The sequence below is a fragment of the Chanos chanos genome, chromosome 10 (genome assembly GCF_902362185.1).
Source record: "Chanos chanos chromosome 10, fChaCha1.1, whole genome shotgun sequence".
Classification (NCBI taxonomy): domain Eukaryota; kingdom Metazoa; phylum Chordata; class Actinopteri; order Gonorynchiformes; family Chanidae; genus Chanos; species Chanos chanos.
In genome coordinates, this window is record NC_044504.1 from 19,249,048 (window position 1) to 19,269,412 (window position 20,365).

At 38.1% G+C, this 20,365-nt stretch overlaps 1 protein-coding gene across 1 annotated transcript; it reads right to left on the minus strand.

Annotated features, from left to right (window-relative positions):
- Positions 1–388: 388 nt before the first annotated feature.
- pla2g4f.1 (phospholipase A2, group IVF, tandem duplicate 1) lies at positions 389–20,003 on the minus strand. Its single transcript, XM_030787443.1, has 37 exons — positions 19,998–20,003; positions 18,264–18,333; positions 17,847–17,983; positions 17,596–17,727; positions 17,313–17,353; positions 17,116–17,158; positions 16,779–16,833; positions 15,769–15,964; positions 15,576–15,660; positions 15,184–15,218; positions 14,885–15,023; positions 14,530–14,666; positions 13,717–13,939; positions 13,397–13,514; positions 13,132–13,269; positions 12,813–12,920; positions 12,405–12,584; positions 11,872–12,041; positions 11,567–11,753; positions 10,183–10,374; positions 7,731–7,867; positions 7,438–7,566; positions 7,306–7,346; positions 7,116–7,158; positions 6,791–6,845; positions 6,326–6,465; positions 5,686–5,720; positions 5,255–5,387; positions 4,726–4,862; positions 4,220–4,442; positions 3,906–4,023; positions 3,594–3,731; positions 2,589–2,696; positions 2,202–2,381; positions 1,672–1,841; positions 1,368–1,554; positions 389–588 (listed from the first exon to the last, which is right to left on the minus strand). The coding sequence occupies exons 1-37, from the start codon at positions 20,001–20,003 to the stop codon at positions 389–391; spliced, it is 4,566 nt and encodes a 1,521-aa protein (XP_030643303.1).
- Positions 20,004–20,365: the final 362 nt, after the last annotated feature.

Below are 20,365 nucleotides of genomic sequence, written 5' to 3' on the forward strand. Positions count from 1 at the left end.
CAAAGGCATAAATTCCGGAGGAAGTCTTGATCAAATTTGACTGAGAAAACCATCTGAACAAGAGTAGTTCAGGCAACTTTTTCATAGTATTTGTTTTTTAATATTTAATCCTCTACCTTGGAGAATAAGTTTATTATAAGGGATGTCACACATGTTGCAAGTTAGACTGCGGTTGGTCTGACAGAGAGAGAGAGAGAGAGAGAGAGAGAGAGAGAGAGAGAGAGAGAAAGATGTCATTTTCCATCAAAATATGTTATTATATGGTTAAGTGTGACTAGTTTTACGAACAAGAAACAACAGCGAAAAAACAAACCAAAACCTCCCCAAAACTAATTAAATGACTGTTCAACAACACATTCCTAACACAGGTGTTTACAGGTAACTTCTTTTATTTTGCTTTCCTCTCAAGAGCCTTGTGTAAAGTTTTTAAGATGGTGGCCTTGTTATTCTGGATGTTGTACGAGGTGAGGTCCACCAAGTTCTGGAAGACCTCTTGTGAGTAGGTGATGTTTTCTGTGAGGTATGGGGAATTAGGACTGCTTACATCAACCTCTCCACCCTTCAGTTCCTGCTTTTTACGCTTCACACCTACAAACAGAAAGGTCATACACACCTCAAAAATCCTGAATTTTGGCAAACATATTAAAACTGTGATACTGATTACATGAATGTATATATGTATAAAAAAACAAAACAATGTGCACTCTAAATATTATGTAATGTCCGTGATATTATTTCTCAAAATGATATCAAAATGATGACTTAGTCCATCAAAATTTCCGACATTTTATCTCATAATTATGAGATATACTTACTTAGCAATGAGAGTTATGAGATATAATTACCTCAAATAATTACTTAGTATCTAAATGTTAATATCAACATCAGCTTAGAATTGACCTGATATTTCATGTAAATGAGATGTCTTTTCCATACCATCTCCCCCATTATCACCAGTGGATACAAAAGCCTATTGCATCACAGTCTCTTTCAAATTAAGTATAACACTGATTAAGATGATCATAGACATGGTGGTTAATATCTTAATTCTCAGATGTTATGCTGTAATTGAAATTTCTTTAATTATAATACCTTAATTCTCAGATGTTATGCTGTAATTGAAATCTCTTTAATTATTTTTAGCTAATAAGACAAAAAAAAGACAACATTTCAAATTTTCAGTGGCATTTTTATTTTATGAGATACCAAACCCAAGGTAAACATAATATTTTTACCCTTTTTCAGTGGCGATAATGGGTTTCCACTGAAAAAGCTTTGAATAGTAAAGTTTTTCAAATAAATTTGAGATATGATCCAGCTGTCCACACTAGCATCGCTAAACCTGATCCAATAATAACTCTACTTACCAGGGCTTTTAAACTCTCTGAAAGACACATTAACCAGTGGAAAGTGGAGCACCACAGGGACTTTGGGATTCTCTTTATCTTCAAACACATACATCTCCTTTAGTGGCTCTGACTCCACTTTACGGAAATCAATCCGTGGGAAGGGCACCCTGTGGTCAGCGCAGTAGTCCTGAGTCTGCTTTAGGACCTGTGATAGTAAATGGGCACATACACACATTAAGGGATGGGTGTAAAAATTCTGATGAGATCCTCAGTGAATTTATTACTATTCATATTAAATGATATCTCTGAGTATTTTATCTACCAAGAACTGATCGTTGTCCCAAGAGTAGTTCAGTGACAGGATAATATCCACTTGTCTTTCGGAGCGCAGCACTGGTGGAAAGCCTGCATTACAGGCAAAGCCAGCATCCACCAAGGCTAGTGTGGAATCAGCAGGTGTAAGGAGGTTTGGGAAGGCATCTGGATGTGTATCTACATGTTGAACAAAAATAAAATTAAATCCAGGAAACCAATCATAAGTGAGGGTCATTTTCAAGACCACTGAATTATAAATATCCATTTCCTCACAACATACAATAAACTGGACATACACTTTACTGAGTGTGAAAAACACTTCTGAGATGGATTATTCTGAACATTTAGTTGTTATGTACATATTCATCACTGTTGAGGTAATGTTACCAACAAGCCATAATCAAAAAGTCAGATGCAAGTTTTGCTTATCAATAACCATTATATATTTAATTTATTTGCACTTAATCAGCATTGTGCTGTTAATGACAATTTGAGGGTTTTATGAAGACCAATATGAAAATTTGCAACTGTGTGTACTTTTCCAAGCTGTGAAAGTGCTGTGTTCACTGTAGTTCCAGTGGAGATACAACCCTCGAAGGAAGTTGTACATCTGACTAATAACTGGACGGTTGGTCAGAAAGCTGGTCAGCATTTTGGTCATGTCAGCAACAGGCTTGATGAAGTAGGTGTCCAGGGTTGAAGGCTTATTGTTAGTTTCTTCACAAGAGAGACAGATATTAAGATTCAGGAAATTAACACAACTTGCCACAATTAACACAAGTGCCAGCTTCTGACATAGGTGCTTGTGTACTGGCAACCTATGTATTAAATTGTGTCCTGTACTCTAATGCTTTAGATGATTTGAAAGGACAACATTTAACTGTTATGGCCAGAATATCATAAATTCAACTGATGCATGCATACCTACGTGGTCCACATTTTCTCCAATCCAGGGGATCCAGGTTGGAACTGTCCCTGTGACAAAGCTCCAGAGCTGGGTGAGGTTCAATGAAAAAACACTGCTCCACAAACCTGGATGCACACGCGCACACGCACACACACACACACACGCACACACACACACACACGCACACACACACACACACACACGCACACACAAACACACACACACATGCACACAGAACCAATACTGTGAGACAATATTTGTGTCACCCATAGTGAAAAGGAAGCATTGTTTGGAGTACCACAGGGTTCGGTTCCTTATTTTTTTTCTATATGGACAATGATGTTTGGGAATATGATTTCTCAGCCCCTATCTTGATGACACTGAATACGGACTCAGTGGCTTAATATTATTATGGGTTAGAGAATTGTATTTAACTGAAAATTTGTCTGACACTGACATTGTAATTATTAACTACTTATAAAGGGTAAACAGTTTATATATCCCCTAAGTTCTTAAGATTTAGAGACCAATTTTCCATTGTAAAGCATTCTTTAACACTGCCATTATGCCATGTGCATTAATGAAAGCGGAAGCAGTGGGGTTAAACACATACATTTCAGATTTGTGATAGAAGGTGCTGAAGTGCTGTCTTAAGTGGGACATGGAAACATTAAGGCATAGTATTTCTGACCAGCAAGCACTTGTTTGAAATTGAGGAGACATCACAAACTGAGTTGGATTTTCCAGAAGCATCGATGCCTATTGATTACCCTAAGATCACTGAAGCATAAGTACATTTCCAAAGACAACTGTAGTAATCCGCTGCCATTTTAGACTACAGTCAAAAGTGTTCTGTCTCTTTTCATTAACACCTTTGTCCAGCTGTAGTGACAGGTAAATATGCTATACCAACATCTCTATCTAGCAATAAGAGTTGAGAACATATATTCCGATCAGGACACTGTTCTGAAATCATTCCTGTATTTGATTTCTCCAGCTCTCACCCATCCTTTCAGCCTTACCTATAAGTAAGGACACACGTGTCTCAGGGAGCTTCTTGACCATGCGACCTAGATAATATTCACTTCCAAAGTTCTCCACTGGAACAAAAGCTCCATACTTGGGAAAGCCAACCTCATAAGGAGTAAACTCACACCACTCTGAGAGAAATCACAAAGGGGACGACACATTTGTAAGAGCTATATCATGCATTATGAGATCAAAATCAAACATTTTTAGTAATTATCAGGGTAGCAGATGTTACATCATGCATCAGTCTGTATCATTTCACAGCTCAACTTTCAGAGCTACCTCAGGAGTGTCTCTGTCTATACCTGCTTCCATGGTGCTTCCTTGAATGCCGCTCTTCATGTTTACTGCTGTGTAGATGGGTAGAGGGTTCTGGCCGTTTGATAATGCTCTCTGCTGGTCAGACAGGGTACCACAATGTTTCTGAAAATGGGACCATAACTGATTAGTTGCCTGCCAAAACATATAATACAACACACCTGTTTCATTCAAATATTAGATTACATTATATGGGTATGATTTTCCAGATACTGAAGCTTTTTCACAACTTTCAGTGACCTGTTATGTTAACCATGTTGTCTGTTTGATTATGATCCTTGCACAGACATATGCACAGTACCTTCCCATGAATCAGGTGTTCAATGGCCAAGCCCCACATATCTATGAGAGACACCACATGTCCATCATTCTCTCTCTGCTTTAGTTCATCTCTGTAATAGCTTAGCTGATCAAATGAGAACAGGCTGTAGACACTCTTAGAGATCTCCCCTTTCAGCATAGCCATCACTGTGTCAAGGCCAGTTTTTGACCAATCAGCATTGTCATACAAGCAGGACATAGCCCTGTGTGCAGGAAAGAACATCTGCTGTTAAAAAGAGGGAATTCAGAGATGAAAAACCATAACTGATTTGCAAACCTAATCTAATTGTCACTGATCATTGCATGAGCTATTTTAGCCATTCTCCCTACACTAGATACGTTGGTAAGAAGCTGAATAACATTTAAGAAACTTCCCTAACTTTCATAGGCTTTTTATTTTTATATTGAAACCTCAGCCTTATTATCTTTTTGCACAGACCCATGAATAATAACATTGTTTCTTTTTGCAATGCGCTGCACACCCACCAAGTGGATCCAGACACGCCAGTGATGTAACAGACAGTGTCCAACAGACCCAAAGCCTTCAGCCCTTTCAAATGGCCAAAAAGTCCTGTCATCGCTCTGGTCCCACCCCCAGAACATACCATGGCTACCGATGGAACCTATGGAAAAGGTTCTTTAGTAAGACGCATTAGGCCATCCAATCAGTCTAACAGTTCCGAAACAGATATTTTCCAAATATACAACTTGGTGCAACTAGGCAGATATGTAAAGATTTGTGTCCACAGGATTACAATGCACTAATAAACTACCCTATTCCTGAAAGTCTGTCTATAAGTTGGATTTTATTCCAGCCTTTGGCTAATATACCAGATTTAACTAATCAGAGACTTTTAAAGTATCTGTTGATTTGAACCAGGTGTGAGAGACTGGTGCTGATTCAATTTTTTTTAAGATAGTGACTCTCCAGGAGAAGAGTCAGCTGCCATTGCAGTAAGGTAATTGTTTCCCATGTGCACTAACAAATTAAAAAGTAGGCTGGCTGTGAACTAACTTTGTGTGGCTGTGGTGGAGACTTGAGATTCAGAACTTTCTGAAATGCCTGAGCACACACCACTCTCCTCTTCTCCAGGAACTCCTTCTCCTGGACAGGAAGGCCAAAATCTAGGCGCACCTCCAGCTCCTCCCTATGGCTAAAAACAGAACTATACATGTAAATTTGTCAATAATGTCAAGGATATAGTGTAATAGATTGAAAAAAAAACCTATAACACATTACTTAAAACACTGTTAACATGTTTCTATGCTGTAAAAATAATACTTTAGTGTATTGTGATCTCTGAAGCTAAGTTTAGTTAACTGACTAATACTCAAACACTTTAAATTGTTGTAGAATGAAGTGAAGACAACTCCAATGTTTGCATCGCTCCAAACAGCACAAGACTTTTTTGTATGAAATTGTAAGAACAGAATATTGCATATTACCAGTCCTCTGTCTTCAGATGAAGATCAACTGTGTCCTATACAGAGATAAAACACTGTGACAATGATCCTAATTCTCTAAACCAAAAATTACAATAGATAGTACAACCTAATAACTAAATGTATCCATGAAGTTAAATGATTCAGCTCAAAGGTTAACTGATCACCTCTCCGACAGGTAGAGAGAATTTGAGTTCCTGTTGACCAAGAAGTGGTTTGATGGGAAAAGATGATAAAGGCGCGGTTTCTTCATCTTGCGTTTCATTTGCTTTCTATGTAAATAATGTGGAAAAACGACTGTAATGTGAATAGTCCAAAAAGTGACCTAGCCAGTAAGAGAGTAATGCCATACTGTTTATGATTAGAATTTGCTATATAATTACACAGCAATAATCAACATGTGATTTCTCACAGCCAACAAATTTGCTAAATAAAATGATTAAACAAGCAGTGTAATTAAATGTAAGTGAAGGACGTAGTGAAATAATCTTGTTGTTCTGTTATTTATGATGAATGATTATAATAAATGTGTGTAACTCATATTAAGGCTTAGAAAATAGACTACTGAGGCAAAGTATCCCTGAATAATATCGACTGAATAATCACTGGAATTCACTGGAGTCCATATTTGAAGTACCCTTACCCCCAGTCCAATCTCTGTCTCCAGGTCTCTGTTGATATAATAGCGCAGGGTCCTCATAATGCTGGAGGATGGCTCTAAACGTGTAACCAGCTGGTCTTCTTTATAGGCCCCTCTGAGCTTCACAATCAGGTTGTCATGAACTAGAAACATGTACCACATATAACACATTCAACTTAAGCATGTGCGTATGTAATAACTGCAGCATACTCTCTCTCTCTGCCACTCACTCTCTCTCTCTCTCTCTCGGACACATACACACCCACATACCCACACACCCACCCACACACACAAATGTTATTGCTTGGATAATTACAATGGGGAATCCTTAATCACCACAACCTAATTCCTAAAGGCAAAGGTAACCTTTGTGTATATGGGGGTCCTGCTGGACTGAAACAAATTCTTTTACATTTCTATGTCTTGCATTAAATTTAATGACCTTTTAAAAGTAGGTATTTAACTTACAAGCTGTGACCAACTGCTGGTCCACCTTAACCTCCAGTGCCGAGAAAGGAGCCACCTGGAACAATATTTTGAGGAACACTGTCATGCTTTTTAGGTGTGAACCTGGGAAAGGCAACCCTCTTCCTCAGCCGTCACAGTGTTTGTGGTTCTGTATGTGCTCAGCTAAACCAAGGTTGTAGCAAAAACAAGCATAGTCTGCAGCTGTCCTGGAGGACAACTTAACACTCAAGAGCTAGAGAGAGGCTAATAATAAAAAATATTTCCAGACACCACATACAACTGGGCCACCAGACATGATGGGATTCATACAAATTCTGGTTCTTACCACCAGCACTCCGTTGGAGAGGTAGAGTCCAGGAGCCTCTGGACTGTAAAGACAGCACAGAAGTCCTCACTCTCAGTGTGTTCAAAACTAAGATACGTTTATCTCATTCATTTGAGTCTATTTGCCTATGTCTCTGAACATTGCTAATAAAAATGTAATACATTTTAAATGCAACATATTCTCTACTGACCTCACCACAATTTCAAACTCAACCCATAGCTGATCCTTGGTCTAAAAGAGGAGGTAGTGCATTAACATGAGACTTTGTGGATAATAAAATCAGCACTGAATAAATTATTACAAAAGCATTTAAAGGAGTTACCTCAGGGTCTAATATGAACACTTTGGTTTCCTTTTTTCCAGGAATAAGATTACTGATGTCAAATAAAATAGTAGAACAGTGGTCATCTCGCAGAATGTCTTCATCATATACCTGCAACTCTAGTATATTCTGACAGATAAAGGAGAGCACATCTTACCTATATATAACCAATGATATCACACAGTGTGATGAACATATAAAACAGGTAAAAATAAAAACAGACACTTCAGTTTAAAGACCCTGATATGGGATATGATATGGAATATGCCATGTAGACATAAACTCTGGCAGACCTTCACATGGCTTTGAACCCTGAAGTGAAAGGATTCATTCCACTCTGGTCTATTGCTGTTGGAAACAGTCTTAGTGCGGTGAGTCCTGGCTGAGGCTGTGGGCAGTTTTAAGATGACATAACAGTCAGATTCTGACCCTAGATAGAGAAAAGAGAGATATGATAGTCAGAAGGACACATCGTTTCTTTATAATTCTACTGGCAGGTGCCATAAGGACATTTTGGGGAGATGGTATGTTTACGATTTGACTGACACAAATCATGTGAATGATGATTCTTCCCCCGCAGCACGGTCACAGTCAGGTTCCAGTAGGGTGTGGTTTCTCTCTTGAGGGAGATAAAAATACATCAAGTAAATCAATGATCCATGGTCTTCTTGAGTTGCTTTAAATGTGATTGTTTTTTTTCCCTCTGAGTTAAAAATACTGTTGTGTTCTCTCAAAGAGATTTAACCACTCATTCTAAACCCCAAAAGGTAGCCTTCCTTTCAAATTTGACATCAAATGATTCTGCCAAACACAAACAAAACAACAACAAAGCCCTGCACTCAATTTCACACAGGGCTGATTTAGTTTTGAAGGAATTCTTATCTTTAAATTTGATACTTGAAATCCCTCTTTTAAAGGACAAGTATGCGCACTTTATGACGTCATGCATTTCTGATGTTGTTCCGTTGACTTTTACATATCCACCAACAAAAGGGTAAAAATAAATAAATAAATAAAACAAAAACAAAAACAACAACAACAACCACAACAAAACGGTAATATGGTATGCAATATGGTATATGGTAACTTAACAAAAATGAAGGCTAATTATTAACAATTAATTTAAACCACTATGCAAATTCTCCCCACCACTTATTTAACATAACATTACATACAATCTTTAGTAATAGAAAGAATAAAAATGCAATTGGTGGTAACAAGCATGATATTAGACAGGAACCTTGTCATGTTCTGTGTTTTGTCTCCCTCTAGCGGTGATTTCAGTTATGCAGTTTACCATTTATGAACGTTGCTAAAATTAAGATTAAAAAAAGATTAAAAATTAAAAACGTCAGCCTTAAAAACAGTGCATGCGTGGAGCTCGCTCTGCCACGTTTTTCCTGTTTCATGCCCCATTATCTCTGTTTCTCAGCATCTTCGGTATGTCTGAATAAGAGTGTCTTATTATGCTATCATTACATATTGGATATGATGTACTTTGATGCTGTTTTGTGTGTTTGGGCAATTTTGTGACTGCTTCTCAAGACTGACACGATAGTTGCTTGTGTGCTATACTAGCCTCTCACTATAGTCACCCTTGCTACTCTAAATTACGACTGCAGGCTTATGATTTCATTACAAGTGCATGATTGGATTGAGAATTGATCGTTTTGAGTCATTTGCCGTCTGACGTGGTATAGACCCTGCATCTATTCATGCACGGAGCTCCACCTTAATTAGCTGAAGTCTGGTAGCCAGTAACTACGGCCTATTTTTTATTCATGACATTTTCACGAGAGTAATGTAAGTTTTTTCTAGTTTCTCCTCCAAGTTTCACCCTCTCTATCAATAACATGTCATTTTTGTCTTGTTGATTGGGAAGGCGTTTCGCTGCCTCAATGTGAAAAGGACAGAACAAACCTATTAATAAGTGCACTTCCAATGCCTTTACAAGAGTACCTGAAAACATGTCAAAACAGGGAAAATTCACAAATAAATGAATAAAGTCTCTCGTTGCAAATACGCCTCGAAATTTTTAATCGTGGTCTCTGTCTACTTCATCGTTGTCATGAATTCGCATGTTTCATGGGTCAATTCTTCTGTTGAGTTTATATTGCGTTGACTCAGCGAAATACAACAATCGAGTGACTTATAAATTACAAAGCTTACCTTAAACATTCTTCGCTGTGATCTCTCCTTGACGAAGTTTGATATAAATTTCTAAAACAAACCGCGCTACCGCGCCACTTTAGTAGCAATAAGCTATATCGAGCAGGCAACCTCATGAAAAACCTGAAAATCTAGCCCGTACTTGCTACATCAAACATACATGATCAGACTATGTCTACAGACCGGACAGCAAAGCACTGCGGGGTGTGGCTTCAAAAGCAACTTGCTGTCGATTTTCCAATTTAAGAATTTTCTCCAGTTTCAGTATTATTTTAATAGTGAGTGAATATATATTCATTTTATTCAAGTAAGTTTGAATACTCTGTTGTCTTACAGTCTTTGCAGAGAAATGAAACAGCAGTGGGACTTTAAAACAACAAAATGCTGTGTAATACGCTTCAAACACAAGAAACTTCTGAGCCATTCAAAAATGTAAATTAACAGACTGCACATGTATTTTCTAAGTAGCACCAATTCTGTGGCTCTAGTTCAAACAATTACAAGTTTGTCAAGAAAGACAAATAGGAAAATCAGTGATCTGTGAAGTGTGTGAACCATGGTGTTAGTCCTATATTCTGTGCTTATGCAGGGCCCTGCGGAGAGTTTCTAAGATGGTGTCCTTGTTATTGACAATGTTGTAGGATGTGAGGTCCACCAAGTTTTGGAACTCCTCTGGAGTGTAGGTCAGGTTCTGAGTGGCATACGGGCTAAAATTACTGTTCAGATCCACTTCACCTTCTGTCGGCTCCTGCTTCCTGCGCTTCACACCTACAAATGCAAAGACAGACACACTTCACAAATTCTGAATTCTGTTTCCTATTTCAACATTTGAATTATCCATGCACGCATGGTCAGAGCTAATGATTCTCGCTTACACATGCAAATATTTAGGACAATGCACAGATAAGTGACCCACATTATGTTTGCTTGTCAAAGTGGCAAATGGCCTTGAGAAATGTCAGACTTTGCATATAGTCCCAATATAAGTTGCTTACACCTTGTAAACCCTAAAAGTTCTTGTTCAAAAATGTTTAGTTTATTGCTTATTCTTTGAGGCAATCCCATTTTTATGCTTACTTTTTGGGTTTATGGTATATATGCCAAGTATACATCTTGGGACTATGTGCAACATCCTCATCTTCTCAGGGCATTATGTCATTTCGACAAGCTTGATAAAATAGATATTGAATTACAAATAACTTCAGAAACTGGATTCATGCTTGAACCTTTTTGTTACTTGAAGCAAAGGATTATGGGGGGGGGGGGGGGGGGGGGGGGGGGGGGGGGGTTTGGCGTTATCTCAACATGTTTTGTTGTGTGCCAACATCCGCAATATTTGTTTTCCTGTCCGCTCCCATGAAGATTGTGCTGATTGAGAATGTTGTCAAAAACATCTTGCAGCCTCTCAGTTGGTGATGAGGAATATGATAATCAAAATAAACAAATATCCTTAGATTATGACTGGATATGGCACATAACAAATATATGTACAAATTTATACCAGCAGGACTCATACAGTCTTTTCACTGTAAATTTCATGCCATTGCTATGCCACATTTGTCTCATGGTTTCTATTCTGTCAGCCCATTTCCATCTGGACCAGAGAAAAACTGCTCTCACTCTGACTGCACAGCACTACATTATGATACATATCAGTGTTTTGGGCATCACCTGGCCCATCCTACTGTTTGGATACCGTTGATTTCTGGTTAATATTTTACATAAAATCAATGTGTCTGATGCTTACCTCCATGGGACACAAATGTGAGATATTTTACATTTTTTATTTTTATGAGATACCAAACCCAGAAGAAAAATCATATTTTACCCTTTTTCAGTGGTGATAATGGGTTTCCACTGAAATAGCTTTGAATAGTAAAGTTTTTAAAATAAATTTGAGATATGATCCAGCTGTCCATACTAGCATCGCTAAACCTGATCCAATAAAAATTCTACTTACCAGGGCTTTTAAACTCTCTGAAAGACACATTAACCAGTGGAAAGTGGAGCACCACAGGGGCTTTGGGATTCTCTTTATCTTCAAACACATACATCTCCTTTAGTGGCTCTGACTCCACTTTACGGAAATCAATCCGTGGGAAGGGCACCCTGTGGTCAGCGCAGTAGTCCTGAGTCTGCTTTAGGACCTGTGATAGTAAATGGGCACATACACACACTAAGGGATGGGTGTAAAAATTCTGATGAGATCCTCAGTGAATTGTATTACTATTCATATTAAATGATATCTCTGAGTATTTTATCTACCAAGAACTGATCGTTGTCCCAAGAGTAGTTCAGTGACAGGATAATATCCACTTGTCTTTCGGAGCGCAGCACTGGTGGAAAGCCTGCATTACAGGCAAGGCCAGCATCCACCAAGGCTAGTGTGGAATCAGCAGGTGTAAGTAGGTTTGGGAAGGCATCTGGGTGGGTATCTGAACATCGATCCCAGTCACCACAAAGGTTAAGTTAGCAATATATAAATTTCAGTATATATTTCAAAAACCGATCAAGAGGGAACAATCTCATATTTTAGTGGATATATAAAGTGGGATAAATAAGTATACATAATTTGTGTTGTGTCTGAATTAATTTATTATATGTAAATAAATACAAAGAAAGGCAGATCTATAGGTTAATACATATTTTGGCATCCAAACTGAGTTGTAAATAACACAAATGTTATTTTTGCATAAGATCAGAAACATCAGGATTTACTCAGTCCTGCCCTGTTTAATGGACTGAAAACGAGATTTGAGAGAATGACTAGTTCATCTGTGGGATAGTGATGAATCTACCTTTCCATGTTGTGAAGGTGCTGTGCTCACTGTAGTTAATATGGAGATACAACCCTCGCAAGAAGTTGTACATTTGAGTAGTGACTGGGCGGCTGGTGAGGAAGCCTGCCAGTTTTCTGACTGTGTCAGTTACAGGCTTAATGAGGTAGGTGTCCAGGGTTGACGGTTTGTTGTCTGTTTCTTCAGAAGGGAGTTACAGAGAGTCCAGAAATTCAGACAACAAAAACTCATCCTCATTGTGAGGTCACAACACTTTTACTATGAGCACTCTGAAAACAATGGCTCATATTCTGAGGTGTAAAAATAATTCTCTATGTAACAGAAAATTATATGTACACATACTGCATTATGTGGATGTATGCATGTACACAGATATACATAGACACTCAAGCACAATTACACATGTACCAATGTTGTTCACATCTTCTCCAATCCAGGGCATCCAGGATGGAGACAGTCCTGTGGCAGTGGTCCACAGTTCAGTCAAACTTGCAGAAAAAAAACTGCTCCAAATACCTGGACAAACACAGACCCAGACATAGTAACAGACACACACACACACACTCACACACACACACACACACACACACACAGTTTGTCAAATATGTTTGAATAAATTACAGTAAGAAAACTGTAAAGTTGTACTCTCTCTCTCTCTCTCTCTCTCTCTCTCCCTCTCCCTCTCTCTCTCTCTCTCTCTCTCTCTCTCTCTCTCTCATTCACTCACCCATTAGAAAAGACAGGCGTGTTTCCGGGATTTTTTTTATCAGGCGACCCAGATAATACTCGCTGCCAAAGTTCTGTGCAGGCACAAATGCTCCATACTTGGGAAATCCAACTTCATATGGATTAAACTCACACCATTCTGCATCACAATAACAGCACATTTCCCAGAGTAAGTATTATAAAGGCTCTATACATGTTTTCACTGAAGAAAGTGTTACCAAAACTGACTCCGTGATTAGAGCTCTCAATAGCACTGGCATTTATACCTGCTTCTTTTGTGATGCCTTTCATTCCTTTTTTTATGTTCACTGCTGTGTAGATGGGTAGAGGGTTCTGGCCTTTTGACACTGCCCTCTGTTGGTCAGACAGGGTGCTAAGGTGTCTCTGTAAACGGAATCAGGAGTAGTTAGCTATTACTGAATAAGTACGAAAGACATATGAAGCATTCTACAGTATATAAGGACACTGAGAATACAGAAATGTTTCTTTTGTAATTATATGCATCCTTTCACAAATTCCAATCACCTGTTGATATCAACCAAAATATCTGCTTGATTTAGATCCCTAACACATATATGCACAGTACCTTCCCATGAATCAGGTGTTCAATGGCCAAGCCCCACATATCTATGAGAGACACCACATGTCCATCATTCTCTCTCTGCTTTAGTTCATCTCTGTAATAGCTTAGCTGATCAAATGAGAACAGGCTGTAGACACTCTTAGAGATCTCCCCTTTCAGCATAGCCATCACTGTGTCAAGGCCAGTTTTTGACCAATCAGCATCATCATACAAGCAAGACATAGCCCTGTAGGTGGAGAAAAAGTTTATGTCATAAGCAGTTTTCTGAAATTGGCATTTTCTATCCAACAGTTTACAATATGTAATTGGGGTTTTTCCCTTTCAGGCTTATGGCCCTTTCCATATATGCTGTGTCCCACATATATTACAATCATTTTAAACCAATACAAGTAGGGGAACTTCAGAGGGACTTCACTGAACTTAAGGTCTGTCCACTTCTCTTCAGTGCAGCCCTACTAGCCTGTACATGCATTAAAATGTAGGAAGGATCCCCTGGCGTGTACAATATGACATCCCCCTGGATGTTTTGGTCATTAAGTACTGTTGTTTAAGATAAAATACAATGATTAAATAAAATCATTACTGTTTATTAATTTTGCGTTAAATGGAGAATGTACTTTAAAATGGTATTGTCTCTTTTCACATTGCCAAACAGATTTGTAAGATCCCTAGCTACCTTAGGCACGTAAGCTGCATACCTTCAAATGCTAATGTGCCTCTATTCATCAACCCTTTTGGTTTATTTCACAGAGAAAACAGCACCTTTGTGTCAGTGGACTGAAGTATTTTTCCTTTTTTAGTAATTTTGAAACTCACCAGGTAGATCCAGACACACCAGTGATGTAACTGATTGTGTCCAAGAGACCCAAGTTCTGTAGGCCTTTCAAACTGCCCAAAAATCCTGTCATAGCTCTTGTCCCACCCCCTGTGCACACCACAGCCACAACCGGAACCTAGAGAATCAGCCCAGTCACAAACAGTAGCTTTTGATATAATTTTTTCCAGATGAGTCAAGTTGCAGGTTTTTGGAATCTATTGTACAATGAACCGTGAAGAGACTTGAATGATATTTGAATGATATTGATGATAGGTGTGCAGTGTGGAAGAGTGTAGCATTGTGAATTTCCCCTCGATTAAAAGATATCATAGAGTACTCTGGGTTTGAAATCACCTTTCGTGGCTTTGGTGCAGTTTTGAGATTCAAAACTTCCTGTAGGGCCTGAGCAACAACCAGTCTTCTTTTTTTCAGAAACTCCTTCTCCTGGGTGGAAATGCCGAAGTCCAGGCGCACATCCAAGTCTTCAGAGCTGCTAAAGACAGAGCTCTCAATCTCATTCTAATACTCTTATTAGAAGTGTTATAACATTTCAAGATTGAGGCCAGACTAAATCACACCCTACTTTTCACTCTCTGGCTGAATCCAACAGATTCATGTGTTGAACCACACTGACAAAAAAAAAAGTATATTACCAGTCCTCTGTCCTCAGACACAGATCAAGTGTGTCCTGTGAAAAGACAATACATGAAGAACACACGTCGCATTTCAAGTCATACAGAAAACAAAACATTTGAAGTGTTTGATTTAAAATATATGTAATACTAACAGGAGCACCTGCCATAAAACTTATCACATTTGTTTGTCCTTGTTTGTAGGTTTAGCTAATCTAGTATACTCATGACTGTGCAAAATATAACTTCTCGTTTTACTTTGCAAGTTTTAGATTAGATGTATGAAAGTTGTAACATTGCTGTTTATTTTAAAACTCATAAAATTTTGGAATAGTTTGAGCATAAACTTAATACTTTTGTATACATGCTGAACATTTGAAATTAATAGCATTTCATTAAATTAGCTATTGTACCTCTCCCAGGGTTAAGGAGATTTTGGCTTCCTGTGGAGCAGGAAGTGGCTTGATAGGAAGAGATGATGAAGTAAGTGCCTCTGCTCTGTTTTCCTTGGCACGCAACATGAAATAATCAAGATTAGTTGAGCCAAAAGGGCAAATCTTTGACACATATTTGGTAAAAACCCATTTATTCTCCTCTCAATGAGACTGTAAAACATATAATTGGAATAGGTAAATGATAACATGTTGCTGGGGTTTCAGTACTGTCAGTCCAATCTCTGTCTCCAGGTCTCTGTTGATGTAATAGCGCAGGGTCCTCATAATGCTGGAGGATGGCTCTAAACGTGTAACCAGCTGGTCTTCTTTATAGGCCCCTCTGAGCTTCACAATCAGGTTGTCATGAACTGGAACACGTTTGATTTAAGCAAGTCTAAGTCATTTAGTTTAAATGTATGCATACACACATACACATAGTGTGCATTCACACACACACACACACACACACACACACACACAAACACACACACAGTTTGTCCAATATGTTTGAGTAAATTAAAGTATGTATTCATGTTGGTATTCATATCCTAGTGGGGACTTCCCATTGATTCTCATTATCCTGTAACTAAAGAATACTGATCTATCCCTAATCCTAACCCTAACCCTAAGCTTAACCAAAGGAATGTTTTGACACTATTTGTTTTATCAGTAACAACAATATGGTTTAGAACAATGTTGCTCTCCTAGTGGGGACCAGCATTTGGTCCACACCGGGCACTTTTTTTCAGATTATGCTATCTTACTGGTGACTTACTGGATCTTCAGAAAAATACCAATACGTGGTACACACACACACACACACACACACACACACACACACACACACACACAAGCACACACACAAGCACACACACTCAAACATACTGTAAACTTGAAAAACAACTACACTAAACAATTGAGGCCACTGAATGCCTTAGAAAAATAAGTAAAAATAAGTACATTTAAAAAAGTTTTTTAGGTAACTAACAGTTTTAAGTAACTAAGAGAATTAAAATGGTCAAGTAACAATCCTTCTACTGTTATACTCGATCAAAATTTTGAACTGTCTTTAGAGATGATTAGTAGCCTCAGACTTTCGAGGTGTTTCCTGTTATCAGCGACCATTGTTATTCAAAATAAGCATTGTATGGAAAGGATGGGTGTAAAGAATAAAAGCTTTACCAGCATTAGTCAACAGCTTCTCCACCTTCACCTCCAGTGTAGAGAGAGGAGCTGCCTTTAACAACATTCAGTTAGAGGTTCAACCCATAAAAAAAAACTGTACAATCCTCACGACTATTATTACGCCATACATTTATGTTAAAGTGAAAAGCTAAATGTGTTTCTTGCTTTGTCTTTCATTATTAATCTATGTCATCACCCAGTTCATCACAGGGTGTGGTGTCGTTAGGTGGAACTTGCAAAATTCTACGATTCAAAAACTGATTATGCTAATTCGTTTTTGGTGTGGAATGTGAAATCTAAGAAAGGTTCCCTGAAATATACGAAAGTTTCTTACCACCAACACGCCATTAGAGAGGTAATTTTGAGGTGTCTCTGAGCTATGAAGGGTAAATTAAAGAGAGATTTCATTTTAGTTTATATTGGCCCCAAAAAAACAAAAATGAGCACAGACCTAGATTTCTTTTGCACACCTTTGTATAGATTTTTTGATGACAGTTGATTTTAAAATAGTGTAAATTATTTTCCATTTACCTTTCAACTATCTCCAATTCTACCCACAGCTCATCCTTGGTCTGAAAGAGGTGTTGGTACATCATAATCATCATCATCATCATCATCATCATCATCAGTAGCAGCAGCAGCAGCAGCAAATGTGGAGCATTTCAAGGAAATTTTGCCGTAATACTATTAGGCATCATTCTTAGTCTGCCTCAGCTCATAATCTGAACAAATACAACAAGCTCCAAACATGATTATGAGCTCTTGTTAAATAAACAGGGGACGACGAATAGATATAAAGCCTTAACTGCCTTACCTCATCATTTGTCGTAAACTTTTTGGTTTCTTTTTTGCCAAGTGTGAGGTTACAAATGTCAAATAAAATGGTGGAGCAGAGGTCATCTTGCAGAATCATGTCCTCATCGTACACCTTCAACTCTAGAATGTTCTAAGAGAGAACACATCCCCCATCGTTAATCTTTGAAGGGTATTCATATCACCTGAAAGAGGCTGAGTTAATACATTTCATACAGAATAAGCCTTGAGAAAGGCTCTGTTATGGCTGACCTTCACACCACTATGAACCCTGAAGTGAAAGGATTCATTCCACTCTGGTCTATTGTTGTTGGAAACAGTCTTAGTGCGGTGAGTCCTGGCTGAGGCTGTGGGCAGTCGTATGGTGACATAATAGTCAGACTCAGTCACTGAAAAGAGATGACACGGATCCAAAAATAAGTGATGAATACCAACACATTCATACAATATGTACACTCCCTTTCTTAAGGTGTGTATTTGCAGGAGAGTTTACAGCAGTCTAACAACAAAGCAAGTCCAGTATGGCAGTAGCTGACTCAACATGTCATCTGAGAGTGACAACAAATAAATCATGATTCCAAAATACAAATTATGAATACAGTTCACTGATGACTTATTTGTCATGAGGACATGATGAAATGATGAAGAAATAAGAAGCATTTCACAGACGTATGTCTTGAGAGTGATGACTCTTCCCATGTAACACAGTGACGGTCAGATTCCTGTAGGGCTCAACAGTCTGGACGAGGAACACACAATCAAAAGTTAGTTAGTTAGTTAAAGTTAGTTTATTTTAAAAAATTATCATTATTGTACACAGGGCAAAGTCAGTCTGCCTCAATTCACAAAACACTCAATACCACACGAGAAAAATGCATTAGGAGGAGGAAAAATGGATCAAGTGAGAGAGAGATGTACTCTTTGCAGCCAATATGTAGCCTATCATAACATGTGTCGAGAATGTATACTCATTTTAGTGTTCAAAGTGACTGTTAAACATTGAAGATGCCACCTCTGTTAAGGACACACTGTGGCATTGCATACTAGAAATGAACCTGCAACCACAGACTAGAGTGACTTGCGTAGCAACACATTGGTCCTGAAATACCATGGTAACATGCTTACCATTTGAGAATGTTACTTTTTTTGAGACTTGGTCATCACCATGATAAACTACCACAATACCTCACCACTTTAGCCCAATCTTATTGTTACCACTGATGCTACATAAATATGGAGTCACTTTCACTCAAGTTAAAATAGGTGCCTATACACCTGAACACCTTCTCGTTTTGAAGATGACTGTCCAAACTTTAAATCGCACACTAACACCACCAGCATAATAGGACAAATAAGGCCTTAATTAGACAGTTTTTTTTCGGACAGTACAACTGTTAGTCTCTCATCCACCAACACGAATACCTTCATTCAACAGTTTCATTCTCACAGTGCGGTGAGAGCACTACTGTATTCAAAATAAAGGTTTATATTCATGGTGAAGAACATGATAAACTCATTCACAAAGAATTGTCGATTTAAGTAGCCTTGCTAGTTAAATGATTGATCTAGACATAAATATAGGCCTGTTTCAGATTTGCTTGTTTGTTTGTTTTACCTTAAACATTGCAGATCGCAGACGTTCCCTCTCGGCGAATTACAGTGAGTAAACAATGTGTTCGAAAGTATGAAAATGAACTTCAGAATCTCTGCAGTCCCAGTAAAAGGACGAGACTGCCAAAACCTGATAAACTTGTACTGTACATAAATGGGAGATAAACTTGTGACGCTCCTGCTCTTAGAAATGAAATCCCCAGGAAACACCTAATGCTCGTCAGTGTTTATTATCTGTTAAATCAGAGTGAAGCTGAGATGGTGCATTGGACTACTCTCTACGGTATTTCGAAAAACAGACTTTCTTTGTCATCAGTCAGGAGGTGTCATTTGGCATTTAGCTATGAGAAGGTATCCGTAATTGTGGAATGACGTTAAACTCACATTTTGAAAACTGTGCTTGAAACCCAAGTTCACTCACGTTAGAATTGATGACGTCTGATAATTTAACTTTTCTACGCAAGTGAAAATGAAACGGAACCTGTTGTTCTTGTTTAACCTCCACCAGTTGCGTTACATTATAATGATGTAGGCTATACATGACAGTTGCTAAAACATCTAAGACATTTGGTCTACTGATGTTTTACATTGTGCGTTTTGGTTGAACAAATGCACAGCAGAAGACCCACGAATTGTTACCGACTCCTTGGTTTCATTTGCACGTAGGCCTACATTAAACGTTAGATGAAAAGATAACGTCACATAATTAAGAAATGCTTTAAGGGTCCGAACAATAAATGTGGAATCAGTTGTCGTCATCATTCCAGCAGCAACAACTTTAAAAATACTCACTTCCATTATGTCAAGTTAGTTGCATTATATTAAGCTGATCTAACTTTTCTTTTCTCTTCTTTTCTTTCTTTCTTTCTTTTTTCTTTATTTGTTTAGTAACATGCACAATGAACAATTCAATTTTCAGCAACATAGCTACAGCCTCAAAACTTGTATTTCAAGATTAAAAAGCTAAACTTCTTGTTTTCCTGAACATTTTCTGATGAATAGTTATTTGCTCTACATTGTGACTGGTTTGAATATTAGATGATTAAGTAAACATCCCCACAAATGAAAAGATTAATTTTTAACATCAAACCTGATGTATTTTCAGGGAATCCTCCTGACTGAAATCACCCAAAAGAATAGTATTTAGTATCATTTGTATA

Excerpts from the sequence above, each read along its gene's own strand:
- pla2g4f.1 (XM_030787443.1), bottom strand. Across the intron at positions 14,667-14,884 it reads CTGCACCAAAGCCACGAAAG|GTTCCGGTTGTGGCTGTGGT; the intron begins GTGATTTCAAAC and ends CTGATTCTCTAG. Across the intron at positions 11,754-11,871 it reads GGGACAACGATCAGTTCTTG|GTCCTAAAGCAGACTCAGGA; the intron begins GTAGATAAAATA and ends TTACTATCACAG.